The following is a 13,116-nucleotide window of genomic DNA, read 5'->3' as shown; positions in this document are numbered from 1 at the left end:
ATAAACAGTTTCAGTAGCTACATACATTCAATATATAAAAAAGAGAAAATTCACCTTAAATTAATAGTTACAGTAACTATTATTTTATTGTTCTTTTTAAGTCCAGACAATGAGAGAGTCCAGTTTCACCCCTCCCTCTCAACATGTGTGATTCCTATTCATGACAGTATGAGCAAAGCACTGAACATTATCCAGCCAAACACTGCTGCATCATCAACCACAGCGGGAATGTCATCAAACCCCAACCAATCTTACAGTAAGGAATGAGACTGCAGGACTGACCTGGACTGAACCTACTGAATGACTGAGATTCCTTAAGCCAGTTAAGGTTTTTAACCCCCATTACGATGGAAAAAAATCAGGTCATTTATTGAAAGGTTTTGTCATTTTACAACTACAACAAACTGCCCAACATAGACTTCCCCTTGAGATGACTGGCTTGAGGCAACTAATGGACATGTTAGGCTTATCTAGAGTAAGTATAGTATGCATACATTATACAGTCTCTGACATAAAGGGATTTCACTCATGACGGAATGAATGTTTATTATTGTTTACCACAAAGGCAGTTGAGTTCATATGAAGCTGATTGGAAGTTGCCTGAATGATGTATGACTGTACGTTGACTCATTGCAATGTATGGATGGAGTTTTTTTTTACCGTACAGGCCTATACCATTCGTTTCCAATGTCATGCATGTTAGAGGATGTAGTAATAGCAACCGTTTCCATAGAAATCATTTTCTTAGCAACCGTTTCCTTCGAAATAACAAATAAGTTCAAGGCATTCATGCATTTGGCAACTCTTTCGATGATTTGTTGCATGAGGGGAAACTGGGAAAGCACTTTGTGGTGGATGTTTTGTTGATATAGTCACAATGTATATAGAAGAAGCATAGCTTCTGGTCCAGGGAGCTACCTGAGCCTTGCGTTAGCAAGCCACACGTAACTCCGTGGACCAGAGCTGGTAGAAGAATGGCTAGCATCACTCAGTCACACTGAACATGTATTCGCAGAGCAATCAAAAACACAGAATTTTCAGTGGTACATAAACATCTACTGTTGAACCAGTGGTGGGTCATCAGGATGAAATATATTAATCACAAACATAAACAAAAACAACAACACCAATTGATAATGCATCCTGTATACAGTATAACTCTGATCACACTCATGTTATTGATAAAAATACAAAACAATGTTGCAAAAATAGTAGGACAAATGTATGAGCTTCGGATGGTTATTCTCAGATATTGATTTTGTTTCTCCTGTGCTTTGCACCACTTTATAGACAATGATACACGATAACAACAGAACTGTTTAGGCGCTAGGCAGGTTGTGTTATATGTAATAAAATAGAAAGAACGATTGAAGATTCAGACAGACATTGTAATGTTACTGGACCGAGTGTGTATTACTGCAGAACTGTTAGCACTGCGACTCACACTGAGACATTGATTAATAAAGATATGAAAACATATAAAAGAGTTAAGACATGAAAAAGATGGCAACATTCTTTACAAAGCACCAGCATTTATAGTCTACCACGGAAGTCTTAACGATACAGTCAAAACAAACAACTTGTTGTGCTCAACTCTTTCATGGGATATTCCAACCAGAGCAATAGAATCCTAAGAACAGGACAAAAAGAATGGCAAATCCCCATTCTAGAATTCTATTTATGATTCCAAACTCAGTTTAATCATGGTTCCTCCAATTGGACACTTTAACAACATTGGACACACGACGGTCACAGGACAGCTGGGTGTCCTGACAACCAAACCAAATGCACCACTGTCACACATTGTATATATCATGTTAGAAACTGCAGGTCTGATATGTTTTAAAGCTCATTTCCACAGTTATTCAAATACATTCAACTTTACAAACACACATGTACATGTGCTAAAAATGCAGGCATCACTCCGGCTAAGAAGTGTATCTTGTTTTGTCAGTAAACTCTTTCAGATACATGCAAACACTTGCAAACTGGTCTCCCATTAATTTAGAGAATGTTATCAGTTGGAAATAAGCATGTTTTTTTTGGGGAGATAAAATCAATGTTTCTCGGAACAACGATGTTACAGCGTTAATAGTAGGCTATATGTACTTGTGAGATGGCAAAACCATAAACATTATTGCATATATTATATTAGCATGACATAAATTCCTCTTTTGATAATAAAACTCTGATGTATGCCAAGGATCTTGAGTTGAGATTTGATTTGACTATCTCTGTAAGGGGAGGAGGGTATGTTTCACCTTGAACAAAAATATATCTAAAAATACTAAGAAAAAGCCACTGAAATACAATTGAAATATAAAGAGAATTTCGTAAACGTGTAGACTTATCCTTCACAACTATATCACCTGCTTAGCTTATGCTTTTTATATGGAACGCAAACGTTGTATCGATGATTCATAATGTCCTACATGAAATGAAACACACACTTCCAAGCTACTGCACCTTTACGAATGAACAAGAAAGGCCCTTGTCACAATATATTTGAAAACAGTTACTTACAAACGTTGTGCACTACTTGAGCACTCACACCTCAACCAGTTAGGAGCAAGTCATGGCATTGTGAAAGATAAGTGTAACTGTTTACATATAAGGCATATTGAAAAAGTTGAAAGACTTCCTTTTTGACGCTCCTCCTTCAAAGATATTGTAGGTATGATTTAAGAGATATTCCAGATGTCATTCTTCGTCCTTTATACACATTTCTTATTGTGTTTTTCCCCCACAAACAAAGCCCTATTCCTCGAGGTGGGAACATGAGCCTTTGGCCTTCAGGGTGAAACCAAAGATTGTGGGAACCAAAGTCATCATTGGCGTCAACCTCACAGAGTCTCCTTTACTGGACTGGGCAGTGTAGACAGAGAAAGATGCACTACATTCAGAGGGCCAGCAGGCAAAACATCGCCACCAGGAGCAGAGAGGCCAGGCTGAGGGACTGGGTGACCATGACGGCTCCACCTGGATGGAGATAGACAAAGACACAAAGACACCGTGGTGACGTTTCGATTATGATTTAATTGCATTAAATTACAGTTTTACAGACACAAAGCCAATATTGTGATGTTTCAATGATGTGCGAGTACATTTGTACGGAGACACAAAGCATGTTGGAGACGTTTTAGAGACATTGTGGGGAGACATTTGTCACAAAGTGCTTTACAGTAACTTTACAGCAAATGGTAAAAAGAGAACATACTGCAATCTATGCTCCTAAGTGGAGACAACGTTTCAACCACTTTGTGTAGGTCTTCATCCTTAATGGTTAATGATATCATCCTATGTACCACTCTGAGAGGCCTCTCTGTGTGTGTGTGTGTGTGTGTGTGTGTGTGTGTGTGTGTGTGTGTGTGTGTGTGTGTGTGTGTGTGTGTGTGTGTGTGTGTGTGTGTGTGTGTGTGTGTGTGTGTGTGTGTGTGTGTGTGTGTGTGTGTGTGTGTGTGTGTGTGTGTGTGTGTGTGTGTGTGTGTGTGTGTGCGTGTGCGTGTGCGTGTGAGAGTGTGTGTGTATGTGTGTGTGTGTGTGTGTGTGTGTGTGTGTGTGTGTGTGTGTGTGTGTGTGTGTGTGTGTGTGTGTGTGTGTGTGTGTGTGTGTGTGTGAGTGTGATATGATGTGACATGTTCTCAATAAACCAAAGATTGGATTTGAAAGATGTCTGACAATAGACCGTTTTTTCCTAGTGGCAAAATATGAGTGCCAGATCGATGACATGTAAATTACTGGCTGATGCTTGTGGCTGACACTACATTTATTTTCTAAGGGAATTTTCTCTCTGCTCATTCCACAAATCCTACAATCATAAAGGCTTGTTTTTATATCAATACCACTCCATTGAAAAGGCATTTGTGAGCTGCCTGGTCAGAGAAGTGCCTATTATTCATTCCCTGTCCTGACAGTCATAAAATAGCAGGAATATTTCCCTGTCCTGACAGTCATAAAATAGCAGGATTATTTCCCTGTCCTATCTGTCATAAAATAGCAGGATTAGTTCCCTGTCCTATCTGTCATAAAATAGCAGGATTAGTTCCTTGTCCTGTCTGTCATAAAATAGCAGCATTATTTCCCTGTCCTGTCTGTCATAAAATAGCAGGATTATTTAGTGGAGTCTACAGTCATATAAAATGGGTGGAGGGTCTTTAGTGGAGTCTACAGTCATATAAAATGGGTGGAGGGTCTTTAGTGGAGTCTACAGTCATATAAGATGGGTGGAGGGTCTTTAGTGGAGTCTACAGTCATATAAGATGGGTGGGGGGTCTTTAGTGGAGTCTACAGTCATATAAGATGGGTGGGGGGTCTTTAGTGGAGTCTACAGTCATATAAGATGGGTGGAGGGTCTTTAGTGGAGTCTACAGTCATATAAGATGGGTGGAGGGTCTTTAGTGGAGTCTACAGTCATATAAGATGGGTGGAGGGTCTTTAGTGGAGTCTACAGTCATATAAGATGGGTGGAGGGTCTTTAGTGGAGTCTACAGTCCTCTAAGATGGGTGGGGGGTGGGGGGGGGGGTCTTTAGTGGGTGGGGGGTCTTTAGTGGAGTCTGCAGTCATATAAGATGGGTGGGGGGTCTTTAGTGGAGTCTACAGTCATATAAGATGGGTGGAGGGGTTTTGATTGATATTTACCTGAGATGCGTACTTGGGCCACAGCCCCATCTCCTCCCTCACTATGGGCCCTGACCTCCACTACGCAGTCCCCGTCCCTGGGCATGGGCAGGTCTATGGATCGCTTCCCTGTGGTATACAGTATACCTGTGGAGAGGCCAGCCTTCCTGTACAAGACCTGTATGGAGACCAACAGACAGAGAGAGACAGACAGATATACAGACAGAGACAGACAGATAGACAGAGAGACAGAATTATAGATCTGTTCATATGGTCATTCTAAGGAGATGTGACTACAAGGAAGGTACTTGAGTAAACTGTATGTTGTGTTCAGTAACATGTACTTTTTAGCTCGGTTGTGTATTGAATGCTGCGACTTTAAGAAACGTACAGTATGTGACGAATGCTCAAGAGAGACACATCAGTTATTGCTAAAGTACAGACTTTCAGCTTGAAATGCACTACAAGCTCCCATGTATTTGGTAAAACAGCACACACCTTGTATCCATCTATTGTTGACTCGTTGGCCAAGGGTTCGACATGTTCCCAGGCGATGTTTACTGACGTTCCTTTCAGCTTTTTACTGATTATTTTAGGAGGCCGGCTTGGGGCTGGAGAAAAACAGAAGTCAAATAGTTCTACAGTGTAAAGATCATGTGACAATCAGAAACACAGGATTAGGGTTTCATACCGTCATACCGTCTCTGTACCATATCGGGTTATACGGTTTTACTGGAAGTGCACACACAGGGCACTACCCCCCCCCCCCCCAAAAAATAATAATAAATACATTATTATTATTCTAGTTATAAGGCGTAACTCGCAGCCCCCGTGAGGCAGGGGTGCCCCAAACCTCAAAAACTGAAATACAAATAATAATGTGTTTTGTTTAAACAGTATTGAAAATCATACCGTCAGTATTTTGAAACACCCCGGTATACGGTATCAACGGTATATCGCCAAATCCCTCTCAGAATATGCTGAAGATTACTGTGCTGAGGGACATTTTCCCAGACATAGAAAAAGCCTAGTCCTCCACTAAGGCACGCTTTGCAATAGAGAAACTCCATTTATAATGTTTTTGAGTCAAAGACTAGGCTTCCTCTGTGTCCAGTGAACCGGCCCTGAGAGCGATGTACATACGGGCTTTTTTGGTGTAGATCTGGAAGTGATGGCTGGGGGGTCCGTATCCGGCTGCATTGTAGGCCCTGACCTCTATGAGGTAGGGGGAGTTTGGCCTCATGTTCTCCAACCTTGTCTGGTTCTCTCTGCTGGACACCACCACCCTCTGACTGGACGCCTCTCTGTCCTCCACTTTCCTCCAGTACCGCACCTTGGCAGGAGGGGGGAGAAGGGGTGAAGGGGAGAAGGTGAGAAGAGGAGAGAGGAGGGGAGGAGAGCGAGGAAGAGAGGGGGGAAAAGGAGGGAGAGGAGGAGAGGGGGAGAAGAGGAGAGAGGGGCGAGAGGAGGAGGTGATGGAGAGAGGGGCGAGAGGGGGGAGAGAAGGAGAGAGGGGGAAGAGGGTCACAGAAAGTCAATATACTGTGTACACTATTACAGGGCCTTGTTAAGATAACAATGTTCAAGAAAATGTCCTGGTAAGATAAAAAGTGTCAATAAAATGTCCTGTTAAGATAAAAAGGGTCAAGAAAATGTTTTTGCAGGTGCAAATACAATGGAGTACTCCAGCGACATAACTAAGAGTTAGTCGAGTGTTTTGAGGTCTCTGGATTTATGCATACAGGTTGCTTCTTCTCCTCCTATCTAATATACAGTCATGTTACTCCTTCTAGACACAGTAGTACTGACCTGGTATCCTTCAACAGTGTGCTGGGTGACAGGGAGCCACCACACAATGGCCTCAGAGGCAGACAGCGCCCTGGCCTCTACACTGGTAGGGGCTTCGGATGGCACTGGTGTCACACACAGAGAAATCATTTAAGACAGTATGAGACAGAAAGACAGCGAGAGACTTTTGTAAATGTTGTTTATTATCTATTTGACTTGCTTTGGCAATGTAAACATATGTTTCCCATGCAGAGTAAAGCCCCTGTCAAAGTATTCCCTCCATATACCCACCTACAGTAACTGTTGATTTTTATGAATGTAATCTGCCCTTTATTTCATGTTGGTACCCAGTCTGACCCTGCCCATGCAGTCCTCTCTCAGTCTTGGTAAGGAGGCATCTGTTAAGAGGCATTAATCATTGCCTAGAACAAGCTCAGCGACAGAAATATCTTTCCCCATATTCCTTCTGTTGTCCAACACTTTCCTCTGAGTTATGACCCATGACACACTCCCAGTGCATTCGCTCCAGGAGAGAGAGAGAGAGAGAGAGAGAGAGAGAGAGAGAGAGAGAGAGAGAGAGAGAGAGAGAGAGAGAGAGAGAGAGAGAGAGAGAGAGAGAGAGAGAGAGAGAGAGAGAGAGAGAGAGAGAGAGAGAGAGAGATGTCCACACGTCATAAGGCTCGGCTCAAACCTAACACTTCTACCCTCTTTTACACTCCCAAACAGCGTTACCACGGCAACTGAGCATCTCTCCGTAACTCCGGGTTGCCCATGGTTATCTTGATTGTCTGTCAGCTGAAGTTAATAAGTGGGCTGAATGCTTGACATCCCTGGGGGCGAATTATCAGCTTTCTGGTTCATGCTGCTACAGAGATCATGATAATCCCACTCTGATGAGGGATGGAGAAGGGAGGGAGATGAGGGAGGGAGAGTAGGAGGGAGATGAGGGAGAGAGGGTTGGAGGGAGGTGAGGGAGGGAGAAATGGAGGAAGGAAGGGTGGGAGGGAGGGAGGTGAGGGTCGGAAGGAGGGAGGTGAGGGTGGGAGGTGAGGTGAGGGAGGGAGGGAGGGTTGAGATGGAGGGAGTGTAGGAGGGAGGTGAGGGTGGGAGGGAGGTGAGGGTAGGAGGTAGGAGGGAGGTGAGGGTGGGAGGAAGGGAGGTGAGAGTGGGAGGGAGGGAGTTTGGAGGGAGGTGAGTGAGGGAGGGTAGGAGGAAGATGAGGGTGGGAGGTGAGGGTGGGAGGGAGGTGAGGGTAGGAGGGAGGGAGGGAGGTGAGGGAGGGAGGGAGGTGAGGAGGGAGGTAAGGGTGGGAGGGAGGGAGGTGAGGGTGGGAGGGAAATGAGGGAGGGAGGTTTGGGTAGGAAGGGTTTGCAATTTAAAGCTATTACAATTCTCCACATTCATCTTTAGTTATTAAGTATTTCACACTCAATTAAAAATTCACGGTGCTGATAAGTAATTGACACTGACAGATTGAAACAGCTGAGCGATAGGAAGGTGTGGGTTTCTGAAGAGACCCCCGTCTCTATGCTGCGGACAGAGTACAATGATCTGTGGTCCGTTTTTCTGTTTTCCCACATATAATTAAGTTTGGGCTTTCCATGAGGAGTAAACTAATCCTAGATCTGTGCTTACCGTCTTGTGCAGAGTAGATAACAGCCGTGAGACTATAGGGTCCTTCTCCTTTAATGTTGAAAGCCTTGACTTTGACCTGGAACTCTGTGGAGGCGGGGATGGATGAGTCTTTGTGGACGTAGTGTTTAGCCTCGGGGTCTGCCACAGTCACCTTCATCCAGTCGTAGACATCGTGGGGCTTGAAGGCGATGATGTAGCCAAAGTTGCGGCCGTAGTAGTACTGCGGCTGCACCGGCTGGTGGTAGAGGGAACGGGAAATAGAGTTGAACAATTAACAATAAGAGAACGATCCACACAGGACCTTGTTGTCTATCGACAGGCGGTGTCACCTCTTGATGGTCCATCTTTGCTGACAGAGTTATGCCAAGTGACAAGAAAATGTCCAGGATCAAAATAAGGAGTTATAATCTCTCTAAAACTGGTTTATATAATATTAATATTATTCTAGTTATCATGACGACTGTGTCTCTGAGACACTGTTTATTCCAAAGTTATGACACCCTTATTATTAGACCAGCCTGTCCAGCCTGACCGGCCTCACTTCCTTGATTTATTAGACCAGCCTGTCCACCCTCATCTCCTAGCTTGGCTCAGGCCCCATCAAACCAAATGTTCTGCATGATGTACATGCATCAGGCACTGCTAACACACACACACACACACACACACACACACACACACACACACACACACACACACACACACACACACACACACACACACACACACACACACACACACACACACACACACACACACACACACACACACACACAGCTGACCTTTAAACACAAGCCTCATCACATCAACCAACTGGATTGATGCTGCCAGGCAATCTGCCCAAGACACCTATAGGAATTTGTCAAATAGGGAAACACAGAAACGGAGGCTAGCTAATGGTTGATATCAATCACTTATTGTTTTGCTGGTGATTGTGTTGTGAGTCTAAACAAGTGAGAGAGTAAAGGCAGATACAAAAGCACTTCTGGTTGACAGTCATTCCTTCAAACCGTACCGTTATGGACGTGCTGTGGTCTGACGTCTATTCTGTCCTCTTCTTCCAGGAACATAGCTTCCTCTAGGAACGGGTGGCAGGTAGCCTAGCGGTTAAGAGCATTGGGCCAGTAACCGCAAGATCGCTGGTTCAAATCCCTAGGTGAAAAATCTGCCAATGGGCCCTTGAGCAAGGTAATCAACTCTAATGGCGCTGGATAAGAGCATCTGCTAAAATGTAAAAATAGCTATTCAGCACTGCCTTGCAAAAACGACATGTATTTTGCAGATGCTGCAGTTTAATTTGAATGACTTCTGCTCTTGCTTGTCTACATTGGCTTGCTCCTGGCTGCTGTCAGATCAGATTTAGGAGAAAAGCTGAGTTTGTGGCCACGGTCCACTGGCAGAGACAGAAATAAAGATGGCGTCTTGGCTAGACCTACCGTCCAAGTGATGGTCAGCTCCTTGCTGGTCCCGCCACCGCCGCCAATGTCTGAGGGCGCCACCACGGGAACTACAAAGAGACAGGAGATGCCAAGCTCTGAGTTCACATTCACAGGCCAGTATTCACAAAGCACATCTGAGTGTTGAGCTAGGATAGTTGATCACAGAGTGCTGATCTAGGATCAGGTCCTGCCTGTCGATATAATCATATTCATTACGATCAAAAAAGGTAAAACTGATCCCAGTCCTACTCTGAGACTCTTCGTGAACACTGGCCATTGTCCACACAGCACAATGCCAAACAACATATACTGTACCCTTCAGTTGGCACTAGTACTGATGCAGCATCAGTTTTATAAATATAACATCAATGTCACTAGTGCTGCCAATTTCAACACCTTAAATGTTCCTATGGGACCGATGTCACACTGGCTTTCGATCTTCTAATCTCATCTGTCATTGCTTAGTAAGATATGTTCTGTTATCTCATCAGTCATGGTTTAGTACAGTGGTGTAAATTACTTAAGTAAAAATACTTGAAAGTACTACTTAAGCAGTTTTTTGTCTGGTTTGCTTTTTATAAGGAATTAGAAATTATTTATATTTTACATTTACTTTTGATACTTAAGTATATTTAAAACCAAATACTTTTAGACTTTTACTCAAGTAGGATTTTACTGGGTGACTTTCACTTTTACTTGAGTCATCTTCTGTTAAGGTATCTTTACTTTTACTCAAGTATGACAATTGGGCACTTTTTCCACCACTGGTTTAGTAAGACGTGTTCTAGCAAATATTCTTGTTTTTAGAATTGTTACTTTAGGCCTACATTTTCAAATGTTAAACTTAAAACCAGATCCCCTGTGTTAGTCTGCTGAGCTATAGCCTAGGCATTAGCTGGGGTAGCGAAGACTTCAGAACTAAGCCAAGGTGACTCAGGATGCCATGATGGTTCAGCAACAGCTCCGTTACCCTTACCTGCCTCCAACGTAGTGACTTTGGGAGAGGGGCTGCTGGGGTCTCCTGTCCCCAGGGTGTTGGTGGCTATCACCCTGAACTCATACTCTGTCCAGGGAAACAGGTCCACCACCGTGGCTGTCTCTGCATTGCCTTCCACATCCGGAGGGGCTACAAAGACAGAGATACAGAGCATTCGGAAAGTATTCAGACCTCTTGCCTTTTTCCACATTTTGTTAAGTTACAGCCTTATTCTGAAATGGATGTAAAAAAATATATATATATTCATCATCAATCTACATATAATACCCCATAATGACAAAGCAAAAACAGGTTGAGTAATTTTTGCAAATGTATTGAACATAAAAAACTGAAATACCTTATTTACATAAGTATTCATACCCTTTGCTATGAGACTTAAAGATGGCGCCGAAGAACATGGCTGACGTTTTACATTCTCCCAACCAATTGTGCAATTTTGTAATTTTTTTTGCGTTTTGTGTAACTGATTTTTTTACTTATTGTGTACATAATGTTGCTGCTACCGTCTCCTATGACCGAAAATAACTTCTGGAAAAGCGATTACTCACCGCGGACTGGAAGAAACTTTTTCCTTTAACGAGTCCGACGAGAAGGATATCCTGCTTTCATTGGAACAGGCCCAGATCCACGAATTTTGCGTGAAGAAAAGACGGCGGAAAAGGGGACGCAGATCGTGGATCCTTCTGAGAATCCAGAGACGAGCGAGTAAACTCCCAATGCCTTCCATCCTCCTTGCTAATGTGCAATCATTGGAAAATAAAACTGATGACCTACGATTAAGATGATCCTACCAACGGGACATTAAAAACTGTAACATCTTATGTTTCACCGAGACGTGGCTGAACGAAGATATGGACAATATAGAGTTGGCGGGATTTTCCATGCATCGGCAGAACAGAGACGCTACCTCTGGTAAGACGAGGTGTGTGGGGGGTGTCTTTTTGTCAATAACAGCTGGTGCGCGATGTCTAACATTAAAGAAGTCTCGAGGTATAGCTCGCCTGAGGTAGAGTACCTTATGATAAGCTGTCGACCACACTATCTACCAAGAGAGATCTCATCTGTATTATTCGTAGCCGTCTATTTACCACCACAAAGCGAAGCTGGCACTAAGACTGCTCTCAACCAACTCCACAAGGCCATAAGCAAAGAAGAAAATGCTCACCCAGAAGCGGCGTTCCTAGTGGCCGGAGACATGTGCAACAAGGGAAAAGAAAATCCTAGACCACCTTTACTCCACACACAGAGATGCATACAAAGCTCTCCCCCGCCGTCCATTCAGCAAATCTGACCACAATTCTGTCCTCCTGATTCCTGCTTACAAGCAAAAACTAAAGCAGGAAGTACCAGTGACTAGCTCAATACGGAAGTGGTCAGATGACACGGATGCTACACTACAGGACTGTTTTGCTAGCACAGACTGGAAAATGTTCCGGGATTCAGCCAATGGCGTTGAGGAATATACCACCTCATTCATTGGCTTCATCACTAAGAGCATCGATGACGTCGTCCCCACTGTACGTACATATCCCAACCAGAAGTCATGGATTACAGGCAACATCCATCGAGCTAAAGGCTAGAGCTGCCGCTTTCAAGGAGCGGGAGATTAATCCGGACGATTATAAGAAATCCCGCTATGCCCTCAGACGAACCATCAAACAAGCAAAGTGTTAATACAGGATTAAGATTGAATCATACTATACCGGCTCTGACGCTTGTCGGATGTGGCGGGGTTTGAAAACTATTACGGACTACAAAGGGAAACCCAGACGTGAGCTGCCCAGTGACGTGAGCCTACCAGACGAGCTAAATGCCTTTTATGCTCGCTTCGAGGCAAGCAACACTGAAGCATGCATGAAAGCACCAGCTTTTCTGGATGACTGTGTGATAACGCTCTCGGTAGCCGATGTGAACAAAACCTTTAAACAGGTCAACATTCACAAAGCCGCTGGGCCAGATGGATTACCAGGACGTGTACTCAAAGCATGTGCGGACCAACTGTCAAGTGTCTTCACTGACATTTTCAACCTCACCCTGACCGAGTCTGTAATACCTACATGTTTCAAGCAGACAACCATAGTCCCTGTGCCCAAAGAAGCGAAGGCGACCTGCCTAAATGATTACTGCCCCGTGGCACTCACGTCGGTACGCATGAAGTGCTTTGAAAGGCTGGTCATGGCTCACATCAACAGCATCCTCCCGGACACCCTAGACCCACTCCAATTTGCATACTGCCCCAACAGATCCACAGATGACACAATCTCAATCGCACTCCACATTGCCCTTTCTCACCTGGACAAAAGGAACACCTATATGAGAATGCTATTCATTGACTACAGCTCAGCGTTCAACACCATAGTGCCCACAAAGCTCATCACTAAGCTAAGGCCCTGGGACTGAACACCTCCCTCTGCAACTGGATCCTGCTTCCTGACGGGCCGCCCCCAGGTGGTAAGAGTAGACAACAATACGTCTGCCACGCTGATCCTTAACACTGGGGCCCCTCAGGGGTGTGTACTTAGTCCCCTGCTGTATTCCCTGTTCACCCACGACTGCTGTAGCCAAACACGACTCCAACACCATTATTAAGTTTGCTGATGACACAACAGTGGTAGGCCTGATCACTGACAACGATAAGA

General features: G+C 44.1%; 1 protein-coding gene across 3 annotated transcripts in view; it reads right to left on the bottom strand.

Moving 5' to 3' along the window:
• Nucleotides 1–323: 323 nt before the first annotated feature.
• The window catches only part of LOC139584308 (contactin-1a-like), a 161,954-nt gene continuing 149,161 nt past the window's right edge, over nucleotides 324–13,116 (bottom strand). For all 3 annotated transcript variants that reach the window (XM_071416001.1, XM_071416003.1, XM_071416002.1), the window contains 8 exons: nucleotides 10,457–10,606; nucleotides 9,478–9,548; nucleotides 8,042–8,276; nucleotides 6,428–6,531; nucleotides 5,762–5,951; nucleotides 5,117–5,229; nucleotides 4,640–4,796; nucleotides 324–2,979 (listed from right to left, as the gene is read on the bottom strand). In XM_071416001.1, the coding sequence (XP_071272102.1) occupies nucleotides 2,900–2,979; nucleotides 4,640–4,796; nucleotides 5,117–5,229; nucleotides 5,762–5,951; nucleotides 6,428–6,531; nucleotides 8,042–8,276; nucleotides 9,478–9,548; nucleotides 10,457–10,606 (1,100 nt within the window). In that variant the 3' untranslated portion in view covers nucleotides 324–2,899. The remainder of the gene's footprint in view (nucleotides 2,980–4,639; nucleotides 4,797–5,116; nucleotides 5,230–5,761; nucleotides 5,952–6,427; nucleotides 6,532–8,041; nucleotides 8,277–9,477; nucleotides 9,549–10,456; nucleotides 10,607–13,116) is intronic.

Source organism: Salvelinus alpinus, chromosome 9 (assembly GCF_045679555.1).
Source record: "Salvelinus alpinus chromosome 9, SLU_Salpinus.1, whole genome shotgun sequence".
In the NCBI taxonomy this organism is placed as follows: domain Eukaryota; kingdom Metazoa; phylum Chordata; class Actinopteri; order Salmoniformes; family Salmonidae; genus Salvelinus; species Salvelinus alpinus.
This window is presented reverse-complemented; position numbering and strand designations above follow the sequence as displayed.